We start from the raw sequence: 22,453 nt of genomic DNA, 5'->3' as shown, positions 1-22,453 counted from the left end.
GGAAACCGGAGTACCCGGAGAAAACCCACACATGCACGGGGAGAACATGCAAACTCCACACAGAGATGGCCGAGGGTGGAATTGAACCCTGGTCTCCTAGCTGTGAGGTCTGTGCGCTAACCACTCGACCGCCGTGCTGACCCCAATTAATTAATGCTTTTAAATTCATATTAATTCCCCTTTAATTCTTTCAAACTTCTGCAACCTTAAACAGAATTCCTTCAAAACTACATGTTACTGTATATTGTAAATGTCACATATGTATCCAAATCATGTATGTGATTTATTTTCAGGAAAAAAAAGATGATTGAAAGTCAGTATTAATATTAAAAAGCCACCATTTGCAAGTTTTAGTATGTGCATAAACAACAACAAAACGAGTCTGTGACAAACTTGACCAGGCTTCATTATTCCCCGCCTTTGGAGCTGACTGAAAGACGACATTGTTGCTTTAAGATTGTTCTAGAAATCACCAATGGCTCTGTCTATTGTTGGGGTGAGTTGGATTGATAACACGAGGGGCGAGTTGGCGCATATCATCAGTGGAGCAGCTGCAGGGCAAGACACAAGCGTTCACATCCTCAAGGCATCCTTGCAGACATGGGTGAGTCTTGAACCTCTTTTGTGACCACTTTCATTCACTTTATTTGTGGCTTGGATTAATTGGAGGAAGGTGTTGTGGAGGTGTGCTATGCTTTACTGATAATATGGGATTGTTTCATGTATACTTGTAAGAGTATTCTTTAATTTTATGTAACTTGTGTATATATTTAGAGTTGTTTTCTTACATAGATGAAACTGTGCCATCAAAATGACTAAATATCTGTTGGAGTCCATGTGTTTGGGGAGTAATTGGTTAATTGGATGAAGGTGCACGCTAATTCCCAAATGGCCTCACTGCAGGCCGCTACACTTATTGTGCACCTACACAAATATGCGGTAATAAATATTGTCGCATCACCTCAGTGAAGGAAGAAATTCCAGATACAAGATACATCTGTGTTGAATTGTGCAGGCGTCCCCAGTGGAAGGCTGCTGAGTTTTTTTTTTTTTTTTTGGTGTGTACAGACTAGAGTTAGAGTTTGTATGCTCCCACCTGCCTCCCAATGGGTGGCTGCTGAAAGCACGTGTGATGTTTTGCTCGGGACGGTGTGAAATAACTCCCTAAGTCCCTGGCTGTGATTTGCTTGAGTGCTGTCTGCTGGCCTATAATGAATGAAACATGTAAAGTTTGTTTTCATAGAGGCTGTAATTTTAGGTATAGACACTTAGAACAGAAATGTTCTTGTGTTCAAGCCTCGGAGCTGTAGTGTATATACTTGGTACCAGCGGACATGTTTGCATTCATACTGTTGCATTGTTGGCGTCTCCGTCCTCACCACCATCGCGCTTTCTTCTCTGAAGGAAGTCAATGAATGTGTGCATATAAGTTCCAAGCATAAAGGTGCCTCTGGCTTTTGTTTGTGGGACACTGGTGGCCCTTGTGACCCCACCACCACCACCACCACACTGGGACAAACAAAGACTGTTGTCTCTTCAGTCACAAAAGCAGCATCTCTCTTCACTAACATCCCCCCTTTTCTCACAGTGGCTGCCATGAATGGAGTCAGGGTGTGAGCTGGGGTCACATTAGACGTACGTCCTTGACCATTGCATCCATTCAAGACAGCACACGTTTGTGCGGCTTTAGAAAGTTACCAGCAGATGCAGAGCTTATGTGTGCCTGTACATAATAATATCATTTTTGCAGGCTCAATATGTGACTCGGCTCTTATATGGGAGCTTTTCAGGCAGACCAAGTGTACATATTGTAGTGAATCCAACGTATCATTATCAGGGCTCGACAATAACGATGTACCGATGTCCCCGGGGCAAGTTAAAACAAAATTTCGATATTCCCGTTGGGCAAGTGCACTTGCCCAATGCCGTACTGCAAAGAGTACTTTTGAAAGCGGTTCTTGTTGGGTGTTGGTAAAACACGGACTGCGTAATTCCGGTGGTAATTTGCAAACCAATCCTTGCAAATCTTGAAATGGACCAATCAGAATAGTTTATTTAGACCGCGGTCCGCGTTTTACCCACACCCGATCAACCAATCAGCGATTGTTTTTGACTATGAAACATCGTCTAATTCAACAACTTCTGAAGGAAAACACGAAAAAGTGATGAAAAAGTGCCTCCTAAACAAGTATTTTATTAGCGGCAGCAAATCAAATGATGGCACAGGTGAGTGAATCACATTGCTGTGACAATTTGAAGTGGTCACAATGAAACACCACCGATTAGATCCAATACCAAGTGCTGATTTTGCACAAGCTACAAAATCTAGCGCTTCCATTTCTCTGTGTATTTTTCCTCACCTTTGCTTCACAAATTATTGTTTGACCATTGAGCATTTTTTTTTTCCGGATTAAAAACACTTTACTAGTACACAAATGTGTCTATTCAATAATGTTTCATTGTGGTGCACAACTTATAAAAGGCAAAGTGCCTAGAAGTCTCTTGACAATCCAGATTTCCATGCAACGTCATGATCTATGTAGGAAAACAACCACAAGAAATGATAATCATTTCATCTTTATTTGAGATTCTCATGTGATGCCACAAAAATTAGATGATATCATTATGGCAGTCTTTTCATTTTACAAGTTCGGGCAAGTAGTTCTCACCTTAAGGATTCCCCATGTGCAAGTATTGTTTGTTTTTAATGTAGAGCCCTGATTATATATAAATATATATGGAAGCACCTGCTTACATAACCTTATTCTGTTTATATTGTACAAGTCAGTAATGTGTTCTGAATTGGTGCTGGCAGGTTGCTATGAGTGCTGTATGCGTTGCCTGGGTGGGATTCCCTACTGCTCCCTGGTCGCCACGCTGCTCTGCTTCTCCGGTATCGCCCTCTTCTGTGGATGCGGACACCAGGCGCTCACAGAGACCGAAAGACTCATCGAGACATACTTTGCCCGTAACCTGCAGGATTACATCACACTTGCTTACATGTACGTGGTAATGTTAAGTGTTTAAATGTATGGATGTATTTTTAAAGGCATTTCACAATGTTTGAACGCCAGTGTTGAGTTTCCAAGAATTACAACTATAACTCAATTTCCTATAAAATGCAATATTTTTGATTGAGGCAAGTTAGTGTTGCATATAGTACAGTAAACCTCGGATATATCGGATTCAATTGTTCCCACTGGTTTTGTCCGATATAAGCGAAATCCGTTATATGCGTATACCGGAAAATGTCCGTTTTACGCATATATCGGATTTATATCCGGTATATGCGTAAATCGGATTTTATCCGTTATAAAAAGGCACTTCCTTGACTATGTTTCCAATGTACCTGGGCGCGCAGGCAACGCTGCAAACGCTGCAAATGACGTCGTATAGCGGCCTGTCACGATTCGGCGAATCGGAGCGCCACGATGCGGCCATCCGATATATGCGAGGGAAATTTAATGGAAATGCATTGGAACGGGACTGGAGATTTTGTCCGAAATAGGCGAAATCCGTTATAAAAAATCTGATATATGCAATGAATATTTTTTGGAAATGCATTACAGAAAAATCGGTTCTTTTTTATCTGTCCGTTGTGAGCGAATTTCCGATATATCCGAGTCCGATATATCCGAGGTTTACTGTACAATATATGTTGATCATATGGCTCTAGTGTCTTGTTGCTGTTGATTAGACCAGGGGTCCCTAAACCCCCAAAAATATATTTTTTAAATTAGTTTTGTAAATAATTAGTCAATTAAATGTAAATGTACAGTATATCACTTATGGAAATAAGTGATAAGATTATGCCAGGTACAATTCCCGTCCAATCCGATAAAAACACGCTGTCCCTGCCCGACCGCACATCAAACCAAGATGGTGAATTAGTACTCATTGTGTGTTTTAATTTAGTAACTGACAATAGCATTGCTGAAACATCTGATCGTGCTGATTCCTGGCCCCCATAACACAAGTCGGTCTATGGGTTTAGAAAGGTCGGGGACCACAAACCTCGATGAGACAAAATCAACAGCACCTTTCCATGTTGCAGACAAGTAGTTGACTCCAATAATGATCAATCAACAGAATTCATTCCGTTATCGATTGTTATCCCCATCTCTAATGGAATGTATTTTATTTTGAAAGCCTGTATTTTACCAGTGACTCTCTTCCTCCCTTTTTAGCATTCAGTATTTCCAGTATGTCATCTACGGATTGGCGTCTTTTTTCTTCCTATTCTGCATCATGCTGCTGGCCGAGGGCTTCTACACCACCAATGCCGCCAAGCAAACCTTTGGAGAGTTCCGGAGCACCATGTGTGGCCGCTGTCTCAGCTCCACGGTGAGGAGGAGGAGGGGGATAGGGGCACAGTGGGGATGTGTAATGGGGATTGGAAAGATCGGATGTGGATTAATACACATAAGTCCCGGTGGGTGCCCGTGCGGAAAATCCTCAAGCCTTTAAAAACCCCTGGGGATGATGAACGTACAATTGTGTGTGCGCGTGTGATAACATGACCCTGCTTTCTTGTGTAGTTTATAGTGTTGACATACGTCCTGGCTCTGCTGTGGCTGCTGGTGTTTGCCTTGTCGACACTTCCTGTCTATTTCTTCTACAACATGGGATCCACTTGCCACACCATCGATGATCTGACTGAGACACCAGCAAGCATCAACCAGCTATGTGTCGACGCACGGCAATACGGTATAAACTTTCACTAAGTCATCAATGAGCAGTGGAGTTCTTTGTGCAAAAATTATAACAGTATCACTCTTATTACCACAGCTTTTGCGCGACAGGTTAAATGGCGGCTCTAAATTAACATGCAGTAGGAAAGGGTTTCAAATGGAGTGGGGAAAAGGACAAAAAAAAACTTACCACTTCCACACTAAATGAGAGAACTTGTTTCTCACTGTTATGTCGAATATGACGCAGTGTTAAGGTAATATAAAGTAACATCTGTCTCATCAAAGTAACATTACTGGTGACCGGAATACTACATATAACTTGTCTTTCAATATTTTTGACTAATAATATGCTATAGTCAACACAGAAACAGCAATAATTTATTAATTTTTCTGAAATTTTGTGGGTTTTTTTGGGGGGTCGTGAGGGTGCAATGTCCAAGGGACGACTGTATTGGTATTTCTTTACACAAAGATGTAAATCAGGGGTCTCAAACACGCGGCCCGTGGGCTAAATGTGGCCCGCAGGACACTAGTTTGAGGCCCCCGCCTTGATATGAAAGTTTAATGTTAGTGCGGCTGTATGGTATCATGTACCCAGAAAAAATTATTACATTTGATTAATGTTCATGTTAAAGGTTAAATAACTGTTAATAGTTATCCTCGCTATCCGTGTGGAAGTGGTAAGTTTTTGGCTATTTCCTTTAAGTTTAAAGGAAATAACTTGAAGGCTACCGTTTAGGTCGCTAGCTCTCTAGTTTGCGAGTTAGCATGTGTCTCAAGACCCTGCAGTTGCGCAATATGTTGTAAATAAAAAAAGTATAAATGTGACTATAGTCGTGTTTTGTCATGTCTACAGGGCTCTAATAATGCTTTGTTAATTTTAATCTGAAAAAAATAATTTGTCTACCCACCAACTATATGTGGTTTCTTAATTTTTAATTATTTGCCGTTTTATTATTATTAATATATTTATTACAGATTGATTGATTTTCTTTATTTTTGATTTGTTTATTTATTTTTCATCTTATTTTGTGTAGAAAAATAAAAAGTAAGAGATTTTTATCAGAGCTTTTTTTGTAGAAAATCGAAACCAAAGCAAAGTTTATTCATTTTTCCGTTTTTAATAAATGCGTTTTTTTTTGTTTTTTTTTTTGAAAACCTGATGCGGCCCAGTCTCGCCCAGACCCTAGCTCCAGTGGCCCCCAAGTAAATTGAGTTTGAGACCCCTGACGTAAATAGACTTTGGACTGATGTTCTAGGATGGGTTATTTATGGCGTCTGTGGTGTGATAACAAGATTGGGACCATTTTATCTGTAATGAGCGCAACCGACTGATTAGATCAACTTGACGTCAACAGGGCTGTTGCCGTGGAACGCTGTGCCGGGAAAAGCTTGCGGAATAACTCTATCCACGATCTGCAAGACCAGAGAGGTATAAGAGTCACCATAAGCAGCATGTTATACAGCCACTAATGCAAATCCTCTCCTATCAGTACCAAATGACCTACGACCTCTACATTGCGGCCTTCATCGGCGCGGGCATCACTCTCATGGCTCTGGTGAGTGATTATCCCTCCACTGCGGTCATTTTGCCCTCTATTCCACGGCAGCAGTATTTATGGCTCATGTGACGCTCCGAGCGGAGGCGGCGAGGCATCTCAGGCCTGCATGACTGATGACTTTTTAGACTATGGCTCTCTGTTCCTTATTCTCAGCTGACACAAACATCATCATAGTGCTGTAATGTCTGCTGCTTTCCCAGCCAGGCAAACGGTACACCCATTATACTCCCCGTACGCCCCATTACATAAGCTATTATACGGGTGGAATCAGATTGTCATTAGCAGTTAATCATCATGTCTTTGTTTTTTTTTTCCTTCTCTTCTAATGATCTCCGTGTCTGCTGTTCTCTTCTTCCAGCTGACCTATACTGTGTCAACCACCTATAACTTTGCCGTTCTGCGCTATCTGGGCAGGAAGGGCATAGGTGCACGGTGTTAGGCTCGCCAGCTTCCTGTCTGTCCTGCATTGTCACCACAGTAGCACCAGCACAGGGATTTAAAGGGACAGTAACGGTTTTCTTCCTTGTCACTCGCGCATGTGTAATCAACTTCTTGGCCTTACGTGGACCCTCAAAACTTTTTTTCAAGAAATGTATTGTGTTTTATGTTTTTATAGAGCGGGACACACATTTTTTACACACAGTTTGTTTGTTTTTTTCCCCAATGACATATCACTAAACAATTTTCATTCGACTGTGCTACGTGCTGGAGGTTAGTGTTTTAAAACTTAAATTTCCGTGAACAAAGTAATAGGGATTAGGGGTAACCATGGATACCATTTCTCACATCTGGTTGTCATGGTGGCAGACAAGCACGCTCGTAACTGACCTCGGGACTTTTCTCACGAGCTGGCGAGCAACCTCAACAATGGATGCCTGCCCTCTCTTAAGTGGCCGATATAAAAGTCACTTTGGAGGCCACCTGCGCGAGAACTTTCCAGCAGCGGTCATGTGACATGTCAAGGGAAAGAGTCTTGTAGACAAAGAAGAGGGTAAGACGTCTCTAAAGCATCAATGGGGATCCTCTGGGACAGCAACCCTGACCTCCACCTCCCCCTGAATAATGGGAATGATGGATTGCGAGCGAGGGGGCTGAAGGAATTTTAGATTTTGTTTCTTTCTAGCAAACAAAGGGACTTTTTTTTTGTTAAGTTGGATCGAGTGCGGTCTGGAATTGAGAATTTTTGGAACTGAGATGACTCAGCTTTGCTCTTAAAGCAACAGTACAGAATTTTGAATTTCATTTAGCAACCACTTAAATAATTACACCTAAAAATAAAAAAAAAGATCCAACATGAGCTGTGTTATATTATTATACAGTGGAACCATTGTTAGCATCAGTAAATCGTTTGTGAAGGTCTGACTCTAACTGAAACAGATGCTAACCAAATTAATTTTTCCAATAAGAAATCATATAAATCCAATTAATCCAATCCGGAAGGCCAAAAATGTTAACACAAAACATGTTGTTTTTGTTTTACAATTATTATTGGGGAAACCCAAATCAGTGTAAAAGTGAATGATTTGAATGAATCGTTCATGAATCGCACATCTCTAGTGTCTTGGGAACAGTCACGTCTGAAATGAAGGTAAAAGTAACCTTAAATGTTCATTTATCCCTGTTTAATTTCTCATGGATATGTACTTAAAATGGTTTTATGTATGTAAAACATGTTTTGTGTTAACATTTTTGAAAGTCAACCGCTTATAACATTGTAATTTTTGGTTCCGGTTGCCATTTTGTTCGCTAGCTAATACGATGCTAACAAGGAAGGACATTTACTGATTAAAAAAAACAAACAAACATTAAGAACACAGCTGGAGTCGCGCGGTGTATTAACAACACGACATGTTGTACGCTAACTGGAGAATGCGCACAAACGGAGACAAAATTGTGATGTAAATTTATAACATTAACCAGAAAAACATGCTAACCGGGGCAGACGCTATATGAGGTTTCACTGTCATTCGATGATTTTGCACCACCGCAAAGTACTACAATAACTAAATTAGGTTTGTATTAAGTGCATGACTGAGGTTGTTTAACAAAGAGGGGCATTTTGTTGTTATTGTATAACGTCTTTTTACTTTCCAAGGCTTTTAACTTTTCTATTTGTTTTTTCCTTTTAACTTTTAACATAGTTTATCTAGCTGTAAGTAGTATTTTGTCAAGTGGCAGCTGGCTGTTTGATTTTTTTTTTGTTCTTATTGGTGATATTTGATAATAAAAGCAATATTGTAGTTTCTGTGCAAAATTTTTCTGAAATATTTATTTGTACTGCTTAAAATTCTCCATCATTCTTAACCTTGCACATTGTGTGAAGGGGTTTTGTTAGGCGTTTTGTATTCCCTCCACTTTTGTCTGCAGGTGCACTCCTCCATGCAGTCGGCAATGAACCAGGACAACCTAAGGAGGCTGAGGTCCAGGGCCAAGATGGAGGGCTATGAACTATATGGCCAGCTGATGCGGGATAGAGGCGGTATGCTGTGCTCCCCTTACCCTGCAAACATGTCTGACAGCTTCTAATTTGTTATTGGTGAGATAGCCTTGAATATGTTTGTTTTCATCGGGAGTTGAAGATTTTGCGTTTCCATTAAAACCCCCTTTGGGTTAGTTTTGTTTTTTAGTTTGAACCAATGTACTAGTTTATAGGTTCCCTGATCATGTCGATCTAATGTGCCATTTTTTTTAGTGAAGCAAGAATAAAAAATGCAAGTATAGAGCTTGCAGAAAAGCATTGGGGCCGTTGACCATTCCACATAACAGGAAGGAGAAATATACAGACCTTTGCAGCTAAGGCCAACAGAAATTGAACTTTAGCAAGAGACCTAACGTTACATCAGATGGACGGTCTAAATGTTAGGGATGGTCATAATTGCTCATAAGAATGGTGCCTGTTGCGTTGAATTGATTGTTCTTTCATCATTGAAGCAAATAGAGGCAAAAGATGTTAATATACAACAGAAAAAACAGGATAAAATCATACCTGAAGTATCAGAAGCATTGATATTTTATTTGAGAATCGACTTTTTAGAGCATAAAGAGCTGGTATTAGACGTATTAATATTTTAGTATGGATCCGCACATCACTATTATTCTTTCCTGAATGTGTTTGCGGCAATTTAAAGTCCATATTTTGTTAACTCAATGATTCCGTATAATATATTAAGAAGAGTTTTGGCTAGCTCAGGGGTGGGCAAACTACGGCCCGGGGGCCACATCCGGCCCGCCAAGTGTTTGAATATGGCCCGCCCGTTCTTTCCAAAGTATTTCATTTAAACTCAACATATGAACTGGCATCGTGGCTTGAGCTAACCTTTTGATGGTTTTATCAATTTTGTTATTTGATGTGGTCTGTTGTTTACAAAGTGCTCCTGAAAAAAGGGACACAACAATAACAATAAAAAATTTTAAATATTTAAATATAAATATAAAATAATAAATAATAATAGCAGATTGCGTGACACTTTTACAGATACAATAATACCAGGTGGACTGTTACGTGTAAAATATATAGTCCCCCCCCCCCCGTTTTGTTAAATCAATGAGTCAAAAAGTTTGCCCACCCCTGGGCTAGCTTATGGTGGTGGGACATTTTTGGATACACCACCGATTGTGTCCGATCAGGATTGTCCAATCAACACAAACAAAAAACACAACATTAGATTTGGTTCATTTTATTTTGCAGCCAAGCACCGTCAACCAGTCTTATCAAATTTAGTGCAAAAAGGTTTAGAAAGGGAAGAAGTGAGATCATGAAAACAAAAGTTGGGACGACTTTCCAACTTTCACACACTTTAAAGCTAATTCACTGCTTGAACTGAACAAAAACAGATGCCAAGTGTCATCTTGGCCGTTATTATAAAATACGTTCCGTTGATCATTTATCTCAGCCATTACTGTGGAAGGGCCTAAATTTAGGTTTTTACATTCATGAATATTACAGCAACATGAGAGAACATTGGCATGAAAATATAGCACATGTAATAAATACCTCAGGTAAACACTGATAGGCTACATTATTTCAACTGAAATAGTTAGGACAAAAGAATTAACACTGACAAATAGTCGTTGCGGTTTTTGTTAAAAAGAAAAATACACGGTACCATCAGTTAAGGTCAATGATGTGAATAATCTACTGCATTGAACAAAATTACGCAGTACCTGACTAGGTTTGGTTGAGGTTCACAGTGAAGCTTATGTAATTGGTCAGCAAGTCTGCACATGTACTACTGTATACATACAGCTAAGTCCAGAAGTATTTGGACAATGTCCGAGTTTAGTTCACTTAAACATTTTTATATTTGAAAATGCTTAATTTGAGCTAAAAATATTTTCAATTTGATTAAATATGTGTTTTTCGATCCTTTATTAATTAGCGAAGGCCTATAATTCCTGAATGCTTAATGGCACATTGATGTGATCCTTTTTAAAGCTAAGCTGAATGTCTAAACTTGGCAGAAGGCAAACACATTAAAAGTCAAAAAAGTTAGTTCAGATACTTCTGGACAAAATTTCACAAACTTTCACTCTCTCTGACGCACACAATTCCTTTACGAGACAAAAGCCGGCACCATTAGGGAACATAGTGTGACGACATAATTAATAAACAATATACGATTGAAGACAACACAATCATTGAAGCTGCAATCAATATATACCGATATGTTGAGAATTCATACTTAACTCGTACCGAGTGTCAAGTCATGTGTGTGCCGATAGCACATTTAAAGGAAACTAAAGTACCCTTAAGCTGAAATGATCGTACAGTTCTCTGAATAATTAAGTGTGGTTCCATTTCTTACTGTATAAATGGAGTCCATGCACAAAGTTTTATCTTTGTGCTCACATTCAGTAGACGCCTGCGTGTGCGTATATAATAAACACTACCAGCAAAGCCGAGAAGACTTTACAAGCGAGCAAAGCTAAAAAAAAAAAAAAAAGCACTGTACTATTATTATTATTAAAGCCAAAAAGACAGCAGTAAAAACATGCCCTGATTAGGAAAATTAGTGTTCAGTGCAATAATCATTAGCTCCTCTACACACCAGGGAAGCAAACTCATCACTCCCTGATATAGAAAATAAAAATAACCCGCAATGAAATGAAGGGGTGCCTGACAGAAAACAAACAGCAGTTTATAAATAGTAGAAAAGGCAGACTAATTAAAAAGTACATGAGTGACTTGGAAAATGAAATAGAATGTGTTACCACCTGTGGTTTCACTCTTGTGGGGTTATAAAAATAAAAACAAAGCTTACAGTTCCCTTTTTATACAGAGGTCAATAAAAATAATCTCACATTTGAGCAATGATCAATTTGTATTGCTCCGTACCTTGTATTTGTTGGAAAACAAATGTAGTCAGCTCGTAAACAGTAAATACTTTAGGTCTCTTGCTATAGCATTTGTCTGCTAATGTATACCATAGAAAAATCAACTACAACAGTGTGCTTGCTATCTGTTTGTCTACTCAATAATAATAATAATTCTAATTAGTATTTGTTTTGATTGCTGCGGAAGCATTTAAATGAGCACATTTGCAAAAAGAGGTGAAATGTGCAACCATACTGAAAGGAAGCGTGTTTCAGACTTCCTCTACCTCAGCTGGGGCAATAATTCAGCCCTTTCGACGCTGACCGCACCCTTGAAACTGCTCTCAGATTGCATCTTATCAGCATCAATAAAAAATCCGGTGTCAGCTATATCTTATCCACATTATATTTGAGCAATTCCTATCTGCTCCACATGTACCATAAACAATATTTCACTGGCCATCAGGTTTCTGGTAGCTGACCCGTCAGCAGCAGGACCCACGAGATATTTTCCGGTTGCCATGGAGATCAATAGTTCCACTCAACACCGAGTGGTCAATGTGATCCTCAGCAGCCAGAACCTCCCTGACAGCCGCCTCGAACGCAGCTGTGACGTTTGTGTCGTCCTTAGCGCTGGTTTCAAAGTAAGGGCAACATCCGTTCTCCTCGCACCAGGCCCGTGCTTCGTCCTCGCCCACTTCCCTCTGCTCCATGTCCACCTTATTGCCCAGCACCACAAAAGGGAACCGCTCGGGCTCTTTGACATCAGAGTAATACATAAACTCCTTTTTCCAGCCGCCGAGGTTCTGAAAGCTCTGCAAGTCGTTCACAGCAAACGTAAGCAGGCAGCAGTCGGCGCCTCGGTAGAAAGGCGTACGCAGGGACTTGAAACGTTCCTGGCCGGCGGTGTCCCAGATCTGAAGGGTAACGAGGCGTCCATCCACTTCCAGGTCCCTGTTCAGGAACTCAACACCGATGGTGTGAAATGACTGCGAATCGAAGCGGTCGGTGACATAGCGGTTCATCAGTGACGACTTTCCGACTCCTCCATCCCCGAGTAGGATAACCTTCAGCAGGAGGCTCTTCCCACTCATCCTCACTGGGTGGCACACAAGAGGGAGTCAATTCATCCTTAAAGGAGAAAAAGGTTTTAAAAAGCTGAGCCTTAATGCCAAGGATTATGTTTTCCATGTAGGTAAGACGAGACTATTTACAACTGACAAAAGTGGAATTGAACTAACTCAGTTTAGATAATATATATATATATATATATTCAAATGTCCCAGTCAATTTTCATCTAACAGTCAACAAAGTGAGGGACATGATCCCAAGGTGATCCCAAGGGTGAATGACCAGGAGGTCTTCCAAAAGTATGCCAACTGTTTTAGCATGTCTTATAGCAATGTTGTTAGCTTTGCTAAGTAATAACAATGCATGCTTGTTCGAAGCACTGGCTATTTAACACATATGATGTACTTTAGATACTTAAATGTGCCATAACTATTACAATATTTACCATCAAGGAATGCAGGATATGTTTTATTGTATCAGTGAGTTGATGATACGCCACAGCGACAACAGTGACTCGCGAATCCACCATTGCACATGCGCAGACATGTAGCAGCCTGTCAAATGTAGCTATTTTCTATTTATTCTTTTATGAGGTCTATCTTTCGAGAAAGTGCACGAAAGGCTGTACTCAATGTTACGCGGGTGGCCAGCCTATTGTTAAATACACAGTAAAATACGAAGACATCCACAAACATCTTTTCTTTTTCAACTTAGCATGCTAGCCGGCTACTGTGACTGGCTTGTTGTTGACATTCCACACTGATCATGCTAGCTATTAGCCTTGGTGCATATAAACAGTTGGGAAAGCCTGGGAAGCGACAAATGAAGGAATTATACAGTGTCATACTAAATCCCTATATAAAAGCATTTATTGCAAGTACTTACCCGTCCTTTGTACATCTGACTGAGATTGGTTGTAATGACGTATGTCCACCCCCAACAGGGAAGTGCACGACCGAATCACCCACTAAGAAACTCCCAGGGTCTTAAAGCTCGCAAAGTTAGCTTTATTTCCAATGCAAGATCTACCTGATTTTTTGTGGAGTGACCGAATATTTCATAAACATTTTGAAGTTATTTCACGAACAAAGTCATTTTTAATATATTTTATATACAAATACCCATGTAAAGCTTTACACTGCAGTACATTGTAAATAATTCGTTCCTTTTATAACACCAGCTACCAAGTTTATACTACCTAGTATACTTAAAACAGTCAACTTATATCAACATTACAATTTAAATGTTGAAATTAAACTGTTGAATTTATTCAACATTGCATTTCTTCCAGCTATTCTACCTGTCCTGAGCAATACCACTTTTTGAACTGTAGATGGCGGTGTTGCGGTCCTGCTGGCTCTGATACATCTGAAGAAGAAAAGAGGCTGCAGACGCGTAGAAGAAGAACACAGCTGTTTTCCCTCCAGATGGATTAGCCGCTGTAAGCAAACCACAATATAAACACTTTAAGCTAATGTAATGTTTGGCGAATTAAAAGGACCGAACTGAATGTATTTACAGCGATAACGAAGGTGAGAACATTTAATGTTTGTGTTTACACTGTCTAGCAGCGAGTTAGCGGGTTATGTTGAACATTAAAACTGCAATTTAAGAGTTAGAGGTGTATGTGTTAATCTTTTGCTAACTATCTTGCTATTTCAGATGGTAGGAAGATGCAGGCTATTGTCCTGCCTGTGTTTGGGACTGTTTGCTGTCTTCGGCTGGGTTTGGGTCTCCTTTGCCTCCTTCCCTGATGACCATGGTGACATGGTGTCCTATGATGTTGTGGACCAAGGAGCTTTTAAGCCGCAGAGTGTTCTCGCTGACATGGAGTTTGCACCTATCAGTTCATACCGAGGGCCTGGCAACCAAGACCGGCGTAGCAACAAGGAGCTTCCTATTATCCTATGGTGGAGCGGAGGCTTATTCCCACATTTTCCTGGGGATACGGAAAGAATTGACTGTGCAACTTCATCCTGCCTGGCCACAAGTAACCGCAAGGTACTAGAAGAAGTTATTAAACTTAATACTTTGTTGGATCGAATGGAAATTTCTCACCATGGAAATCAGACTGACTGATTGAAAAACATGGCCGCCATCATGCAGAACCAATTGGGCACAAGTCCATTTGTATTTTTTGAAGCTACATTTCCTTTAAAGTCATTTTTTGTAAGTATAAAATATTGAAAAACTGTAATCCAAGTAGGAATATCAACTTCTATCATCCTAAGGTCCAGCTGTACAAGAGGACGACATCCATCATCTTCTACGGGACGGACTTCAGAGCCTATGAAGCGCCACTTCCTCGTCTCCGTCACCAAACATGGGCTCTTTTCCACGAAGAGTCCCCCATGAATAACTACCTCCTGTCTCACGGCACCGGGATCAAATTGTTCAACTACACCGCCACCTTTCGCAGGGAATCCGACTACCCTTTGACCCTGCAGTGGCTCCCGTCTCTGAGCTACCTGCTGGAGCCCGTCGTGGTGTCCCTGAAGGAGAAGAACCGAATGAGACGGGAGGGCTTGGCTCCTGTGCTGTACATGCAGTCTCACTGTGACGTGCCCTCGGATAGAGACCGATACGTCCGGGAGCTCATGAAGTACATCCAGGTACATCACTGATGCTGGATACTTTATTGATATTTATCAACTGTATTGATAAGTATTTTTTCCTTCTCAGGTGGACTCTTACGGCAAATGTCTGAACAACAAAGCTCTGCCGAAACATCTGGAAGACACGTCCACCGCCACAGGTGAGGAGGCCGCGTTCATGCAATTTGTCAGCCGCTACAAGTTCCACCTGGCGCTGGAGAATGGGATCTGTCCAGACTACATGACAGAGAAGCTGTGGCGGCCCCTCCATCAGGGCTGCGTGCCCGTGTACCGCGGTTCCCCCGTAGTGACGGACTGGATGCCCAACAATCGATCTGTCATCATAATAGATGACTTCCCCTCACCTGAAGCTCTGGCGGACTTCCTGAAGTTTCTGGATGAGAACGACGGCGAATATGTCAAATATTTACAGTTCAAAAACATCCGCAGCGTCACTAACGCTCATTTGCTGGAAGCTCTGGAGAATCGAGAGTGGGGGGTGAACGACATGAGCAAACCCAACTACTTGAATGGATTTGAGTGTTACGTATGCGACCGGGAGAACGCTCGACTGGCTGCAGAACGAGCAAATAGAAAAGCTGGTGAGAAGAAGCCACCTCCACCAGTTAAGATGGCTACCAATGCACATATGGGGTGCCCTCTGCCCAGTCCGGGGTATGGAGATGTTCAAGACCTGCCTTCAGATGATGAGTAAGTAATGGTTTTATTTCATTTGAACATGCATCAGATTACAATTGAATGCATCCCATAATCAGTTCACAGTTCCACATGTCCAAAAGGAGTAGGAAGAAGCAAAGCTTATTAAATCCTACCCCTCCATCTGGTACTTTTACAATCAGTAACTGTTACATTTGTTCACTTCCTGCTTTCCATAATACAGTTTAGGGCAGGGGTCTCAAACTCAATTTACCTGGGGGCCACTGGAGCTAGGGTCTGGGCGAGGCTGGGCCGCATCAGGTTTTCAAAAAAAAAAAAAACGCATTTATTAAAAACAGAAAAATATACAAACTTTTTCAGTGCTTTGGTTCCGATTTTCTACAATAAAAGCTCTGATAAAACATTCCACTGTTCTCAAATATCTTAATTTTTATTTTTCTGCACAAAATAAGATGAAAAATAAATAAACAAATCAAGAATAAAGAAAATCAAGCAATCAGTAATAAATAAATATAATAATAATAATAATAAAACGGCAAATAATAAAAACTTAAGAAACCACATATAGTTGGTGGGTAGACAAATTATTTTTTTTCAGATTAAAATGAACACAGCATTATTAGAGCCCTGTAGACATGACAAAACACGACTATAGTCACATTTATACTCTATTTATTTACAACATATTGCGCAACTGCAGGGTCTTGAGACACATGCTAACTCGCAAACTAGAGAGCTAGCGACCTAAACGGTAGCCTTCAAGTTATTTCCTTTAAACTTAAATAGCCCAAAACTTACCACTTCCACACGGATAGGGAGGATAACTATTAACAGTTATTTAACCTTTAACATGAACATTAATCAAACGTAATATTTTTTTCTGGGTACATGATACCATACAGCATCCATATCAAACTTGCACGGGCTGCACTAACATTAAACTTTCATATCAAGGCGAGGGTGTCCTGCGGGCCGCGTGTTTGAGACCCCTGGTTTAGGGTTTTTTGTTTTTTTTTTAATAATGCAAGTCAGTTCTACATTGTAGAAATGCCATTAACGAGGTAAAATACCATATACATATTGTACAACAATAATAATAGTCATTACATTGTCTCGTTAAGACAGACTCAACAACGCCTCTTCTGGTCATATCTGAGAAGTGCACTCCGCTTTGCCGCCAGTTGCTTCCAGACATGATTAATCAATCACAATCATTCTTAACTAATAATGCCGGTGCCTAATGAAAACATCCCTTGAAGTCGTTCTAACGTTAGCATATCTGTACGCAGATGGTTCCAAATGTGGCCTCAGGACTACTGGCAGAGTCTGGACCAAGCTGAGGGGCTGGAGTCTCTGATAAGAAAGAACGAATCAGACCCATCACTGCTGTGGAAGCACATCCAAAGAATCGCTGTGAGCAGAGCCAGAGGCAAACATTGACGTTGGCGTTACACAGGACCAAGATGATGGAGGACATCCAGGAGTCCAGATGTGGGCCACGGTATGCACACACTTTTTTTTAAAGAGGAATTGAAGCAGAGACATTTTGCACCTCAGCCAACATTACCGTCCTCTTGCGGGCGATTTAATTGATTTTGGTATTTTATAAAGCAGATACTTTAAGTTCAGTAATGTCACGGTGCTAAGCGTTAACTGAAAACTGTGCAGCACAGTCGTTCCACAGAGACACATTGTCATTCTCAGGAGGGGGAAGACAAGTTTGTGCTGGAGCGGAGCCAAGCGCCGCTTCGGCTTGCCAAAGTGTTCACCGCCCAACTGTGCGTGTGTGTGTGTGTGTGTGAGAGAGAGAGGACAATCAGGACACTAGCCACTGGACTTAATTGGCTTCTTTTGACTTGTAGGCAGTGAATTCTATGCACCGTTTAATATAACAATGCAAACATGTTACAGGAAACAGCTTTAGTTACTTAGAAATATTTTATGCAAACAAATGTGCATTTTTTTAAATCAAGTTTTTGATACAACAAACATTTGTTACATGTTTTCACAGCAAGATATGTTTTATTTTGTGAATAAGCATCAACAAATATATTTTTTATCAGTATGTATTTAGAAGAATGTTGTGTTTTTAAGCAAAGTAACAGTAGTAAATGATATTTATATCCCATAATGCCAGTCAGTATTGCTGAATTACATAGTTAAGCCCAGAATGAGTAACATCCTGACCAAATTATGATTTTATTTGCTGATAGCTAGATGGCTAATAATGGCTCCATAAAGTGACAAAACTGCAATAAATTGTATTTATGTCTCATCTACTTTATTTCTACCTCATTTTCCTATTAAATACTCATTCACTAAATAAAAATTGAAGCTCAAAACGTGGCCAGGATATGACTCATTTTGGACAGATCCTTCATAGGTTTCAGGTAGAGCTTCCACCAGCAGGAAGAAGAAGAAGAAGAAGAACACAAACAAATACAAAAGTAGTCTTCCATAAAACTCATCAAAAGCAATTATTTGCATTGCTCGCTATTCCAGTCTCTTGGGTCACCTTAAAACCTCTTGTCTTTCTTACATTCAAAGCAGCCCCAGCTTGTGGTTGGAAGGAGACTGCTTCTCACTTTAAATGCTAATGAAAAGCCGCTGCGATCAATCGAGAGCTGCAGAGTAGCAGCTTTCACAGTGGACTTTGCCTCCATGCAGGAACATGTTGTACAGGAGGTCTCCCATCGGCTTACGGCAGGAGTGGCACTGAAAAATGACAGAAGCGTTAGAAAATGTTTTATCTTGCAAACCACCATTAGCCAGCGCTTCTTTAAAAGTGTGGTTGTTTATTTGTATTGCTGTTATTAATACATACGATTTTTCATTCATTCATTCTCTACCGCTTTTCCTCACAAGGGTCGCAGGGGTGCTGGAGCCTATCCCAGCTGTCTTCGGGCGAGAGGCATGGCGACCAGTCCAGGGTGTACCCCGCCTCTCACTGGTATAGGCTCCAGCACCCCCGCTACTCTAGTGAGGATAAGCGGCATAGAAAATGTATGGATATGACAAAGCGATCATTAATTCTTCAAATTAATTATTATTATTAATAATTATTATTATTTATTTTATTATTATTAATTATTTATTAATTATTTATTTATTATTTAATTATTATAATAATTAATATAATTATTATTATTAATTATTCATTCATTTATTTTCTACTGCTTTTCCTCACGAGGGTAGTACTGGAGCCTATCCCAGCTGTCTTTGGGCGAGAGGTGGGGTACACCCTGGACTGGTGGCCAGCCAATCACAGGGCACATATAGACAAACAACCATTCACACTCACATTCATACCTATGGACAATTTGGAGTCGCTAATTAACCTAGCATGTTTTTGGAATGTGGGAGGAAACCGGAGTACCCGGAGAAAACCCACCCATGCACGGGGAGAACATGCAAACTCCACACAGAGATGGCCGAGGGTGGAATTGAACCCTGGTCTCCTAGCTGTGATGTCTGCGCGCTAACCACTTGACCGCCACATATGATTTTTACACGAATAAATCAACTGCATTGCAAAAGTCAATTGCGTTCAGTATAGGTAGATTCTGTGGGAAAAATAGATTGTCTTGCTGGAAATGACGTCAGTTGAATACACATTTCACACAACATATAAAAAATGAAGTATTTTCAAGTCATCAGACTAAAGTCCAAGTCAAGTCCCGAGTCATTGATGTCAAAGTCAAGTCAATTTCAAGTCTTTATTGCTGCTATTCAGCCATGAAGTTCAGCCAATGCAACACCATTACAGCAATTATACTATGAACAACACAGGTGCTTTACATCTATACATATATATATCAATATCTATATATATAAGTAACGGCTGCTGTTATTATGTCAAGTCGGGGTTCATATTTATACTTCTCTGCACATGCAGGAGTCTTATCATTGTCAAGACAGTTGCCAAGCAACTAACTGGTTCACCACGGCACCCAAGAAATAATCCAGATTGAGAAACTGATAAAAGCAAAGTTAAAAATATGATATATGTTGCAAAATTACCTTGAAGCAACTCGGGTGGCTGTTAATATTGAGGTGCTCGATGGTAATCTTGGCATCATTGTCCACCGGCTGTCCGCAGTATGTGCAGGGGGAGGACAGCGAGCTGCATAGTGGACACACACACACACACACACACACACATATATATATGGAGAATCATATATGCACATCATGTTTTTATACACAAACACACCAAATAAAACATGCTAACAGTATTTTAGAACAGTATACATTGGTGTGGAAAAAGTGTTTTCCTGATTTATTTTCATTCTTGTCACACAACTGAACACAAAGTCCTGAACACTAGTCCAAGTCCTGACCTGGATCCTATTGAGATGCTGTGCCATGACCTTAAAAAAAGCCACTTCCTGCTGGAAAACCCTCCAATATGTCTGAATGACAAGAATTCAGTAAAGATGAGTGGGCCAAAATTCCTCCACAATGCTGTACGGGACTCATTGCAAGTTAGCACAAAAGCTTGATTGCGGTTGTTGCTGCCAAGGGTGGCCCCTGAGCAGTTATCCCTCCCTTAATAATAAAAAGTTTCATTTCAAAACTGCATTTTGTATTCAGTTGTGTTGTCATTGATTCATTTTTAACCGGTTGCTAGGATACATGCTCTTTTGGATGACAAAGCCTGTGTTTGAAACCGCATACTATCCACACTCATACTGCATAGTAAGCAAAGCGTTTACACTATAGCGTACTACATAACCCACAATGCATTGCGCTCCGACCCCGAGCTGAAATCCACAGACTGAAGCCGATTTCGCTTTCGCTCTAAACTCTTTAAATACATCACTTTATTCAGAATTTTTTTAAAATAAGGCCAGAAAGTCGCCGTTTAGATGCCGAGTGTGTTATTTATTTGTCCAAATACCAACCGTTTACAATTTCGTTCGGACGAATTCGGCTAAATTTAAGCTAGCTAGTGAGCAACGCACTTCCGGTTATTTTCATAAAATAAAAACACCCTCTTACTTTTTTATACAAAAAAACACAGTGATAAACTACTGCTTTTACTTTAAAAACAAGAAGCGAACCAACTCGAAATATATCCTACTTGAAACCGCCGTTTGGGCTGAGCTCGTCCCGGTGACGTCACGTCGCGTTGCATCCTGGGTAATTTGGATGTGAGTAGTAAACTGACGATACATACTCCACATTTCTGGCCAATGTAGTTTACATCCGGGAACTTCTGGCATACGCAAAGAGTTAGTATGAGTAGTAGCTAAGTATGCGGTTTCGAACACAGCCAAAAACACTTTAGTAATTACCTGGAGTACGAGGAAGACCAGCTGTAACAGACAGGAGACATCATTATGGCTGGAAGCCTCATATTACATTACATTATTACATATTATTACATATATACAACATAAGGTGGCAAGAAATATTTCAGTATTGAACAAAGCAAAATTTGTTCTCAATCAGAAATCACTCCACACTTTTTATTATGTGATGCGTTCAATTGTAATCTGATGCATGTTCAAATGAAATAAAACCATTACCATGAAGTCAGTATTTCTTATCAGTATTATAATAAAGAAGGCGTTAGTGTGGGGTCTTACCTGTTGATGTTGTCTGTGGCGTTATGGGAGGACAGCTCTGTGGAATTGACGTACTCCTTCAGGTACACGAAGGGCCTGAAGCACAACAACACAACAAGATGGAAGATGAGTTTAGACAATGTTTAGACATTATTTATCACTTTGATTGAAATGCTTCTCACTTTTTGCTTTCCGGCTCTGGTGAGGGTGACGGTGAGGGGGGGCGTGGGACTTCTTGTAGCACGGTCCTGATGTCAGACAGAGCGTAGCATCTTTAGTCTCATCGCTCATTCATGGCTGACACCGATGATGCACAACACACACACACTTTGCATCTGCTCAGTGCAGCCCAGGAAGATAATCATTTTCTGTCATCGCTTGTTAATGTCGCCGTGTTTGATGGTGAGGCCGCGTGACAAAGGGACACCTCTAATGCGCATCGTTAATCTGGCATCTGGAGACTCATCATTGCGTGGGACGGTGGCGGAAGGGGAAAATTGAATGACAATCAGATGGCAGATGATGTCACTCAAAGTGAATGAGATGTCACTGATGAGCTGCTCCAAGATGGTGCCTTAAAAAGGTCACCCTTTATATGCAAAAGGGACTTTTTTATGTTCAGGAACAGTAACGAGTCCCAAGAGAGCGTTTATGAAAAGACGTGAGAAAAATCTGTCATCTCACTCGCTTGTTTGCTTTCACTGATGGAACCAAGCATTTGGCTTGGAAGTACATTATACATGCATTTTGAAAAAAAATGTTGTAATGAAGTACAACAGTGAGCCCAATACAGTACTATAGATTCCCTCAATCTGCATGAGCAAAGTGCAGAAAAAAACACATTTGCATAAATAAACCTGAGTCTGCTTTTACCATATCAACCCCCCCTGGCCTTTTAAGAATACCAAAACCCAGAACTAAAACCCACGGTGAGGCAGCATTTAGCCACTATGGCCCCCACCTGTGGAACAGCC

The 22,453-nt window shown here is 40.5% G+C and overlaps 4 protein-coding genes across 12 annotated transcripts in view; 2 read left to right on the top strand and 2 right to left on the bottom strand.

Annotated features, from left to right (window-relative positions):
• Positions 1-223: 223 nt before the first annotated feature.
• On the top strand, positions 224-13,622 carry plp1a (proteolipid protein 1a). 4 transcript variants are annotated; one of them, XM_058062969.1, is made up of 8 exons: positions 224-604; positions 2,816-3,002; positions 4,188-4,344; positions 4,539-4,707; positions 6,050-6,123; positions 6,185-6,250; positions 8,621-8,789; positions 12,517-13,622. In XM_058062969.1, exons 1-7 carry the CDS (start codon positions 601-603, stop codon positions 8,777-8,779), a joined length of 816 nt encoding a protein of 271 aa, XP_057918952.1. In that variant the 5' UTR covers positions 224-600; the 3' UTR covers positions 8,780-8,789; positions 12,517-13,622. The 4 variants fall into 4 exon arrangements, 3 of the variants coding, with proteins under 3 accessions (XP_057918952.1, XP_057918951.1, XP_057918953.1); XR_009120851.1 differs by lacking the exon at positions 12,517-13,622 and adding an exon at positions 6,612-7,841 and having other exon boundaries at positions 229-604; positions 8,621-8,767; XM_058062968.1 differs by lacking the exon at positions 12,517-13,622 and having other exon boundaries at positions 226-604; positions 8,621-9,102.
• rab9b (RAB9B, member RAS oncogene family) lies at positions 9,921-13,598 on the bottom strand. Its single transcript, XM_058062971.1, has 2 exons — positions 13,523-13,598; positions 9,921-12,697 (listed from the first exon to the last, which is right to left on the bottom strand). The coding sequence occupies exon 2, from the start codon at positions 12,658-12,660 to the stop codon at positions 12,052-12,054; it is 609 nt and encodes a 202-aa protein (XP_057918954.1). The 5' UTR covers positions 12,661-12,697; positions 13,523-13,598; the 3' UTR covers positions 9,921-12,051.
• A 291-nt stretch (positions 13,623-13,913) lies between the features above and the next one.
• Positions 13,914-18,771, top strand: fut11 (fucosyltransferase 11 (alpha (1,3) fucosyltransferase)). The gene is made up of 5 exons (XM_058062966.1): positions 13,914-14,169; positions 14,300-14,638; positions 14,869-15,249; positions 15,320-15,942; positions 17,199-18,771. The coding sequence occupies exons 2-5, from the start codon at positions 14,300-14,302 to the stop codon at positions 17,347-17,349; spliced, it is 1,494 nt and encodes a 497-aa protein (XP_057918949.1). The 5' UTR covers positions 13,914-14,169; the 3' UTR covers positions 17,350-18,771.
• Positions 17,673-22,453, bottom strand: part of znf185 (zinc finger protein 185 with LIM domain) — a 25,981-nt gene continuing 21,200 nt past the window's right edge. Inside the window, exons 25-29 of one of the 6 annotated variants that reach the window (XM_058062965.1) lie at positions 21,662-21,727; positions 21,501-21,575; positions 21,207-21,227; positions 19,930-20,032; positions 17,673-18,624 (exon numbers count right to left, since the gene is read on the bottom strand). In XM_058062965.1, coding sequence (XP_057918948.1) covers positions 18,523-18,624; positions 19,930-20,032; positions 21,207-21,227; positions 21,501-21,575; positions 21,662-21,727 — 367 coding nt within the window. In that variant the 3' untranslated portion in view covers positions 17,673-18,522. The remainder of the gene's footprint in view (positions 18,625-19,929; positions 20,033-21,206; positions 21,228-21,500; positions 21,576-21,661; positions 21,728-22,453) is intronic. The other 5 variants (XM_058062963.1, XM_058062964.1, XM_058062962.1 and 2 more) reach the window with 5 other exon arrangements.

This window comes from Doryrhamphus excisus, chromosome 23 (genome assembly GCF_030265055.1).
Source record: "Doryrhamphus excisus isolate RoL2022-K1 chromosome 23, RoL_Dexc_1.0, whole genome shotgun sequence".
NCBI lineage: Eukaryota > Metazoa > Chordata > Actinopteri > Syngnathiformes > Syngnathidae > Doryrhamphus > Doryrhamphus excisus.
This window is presented reverse-complemented; position numbering and strand designations above follow the sequence as displayed.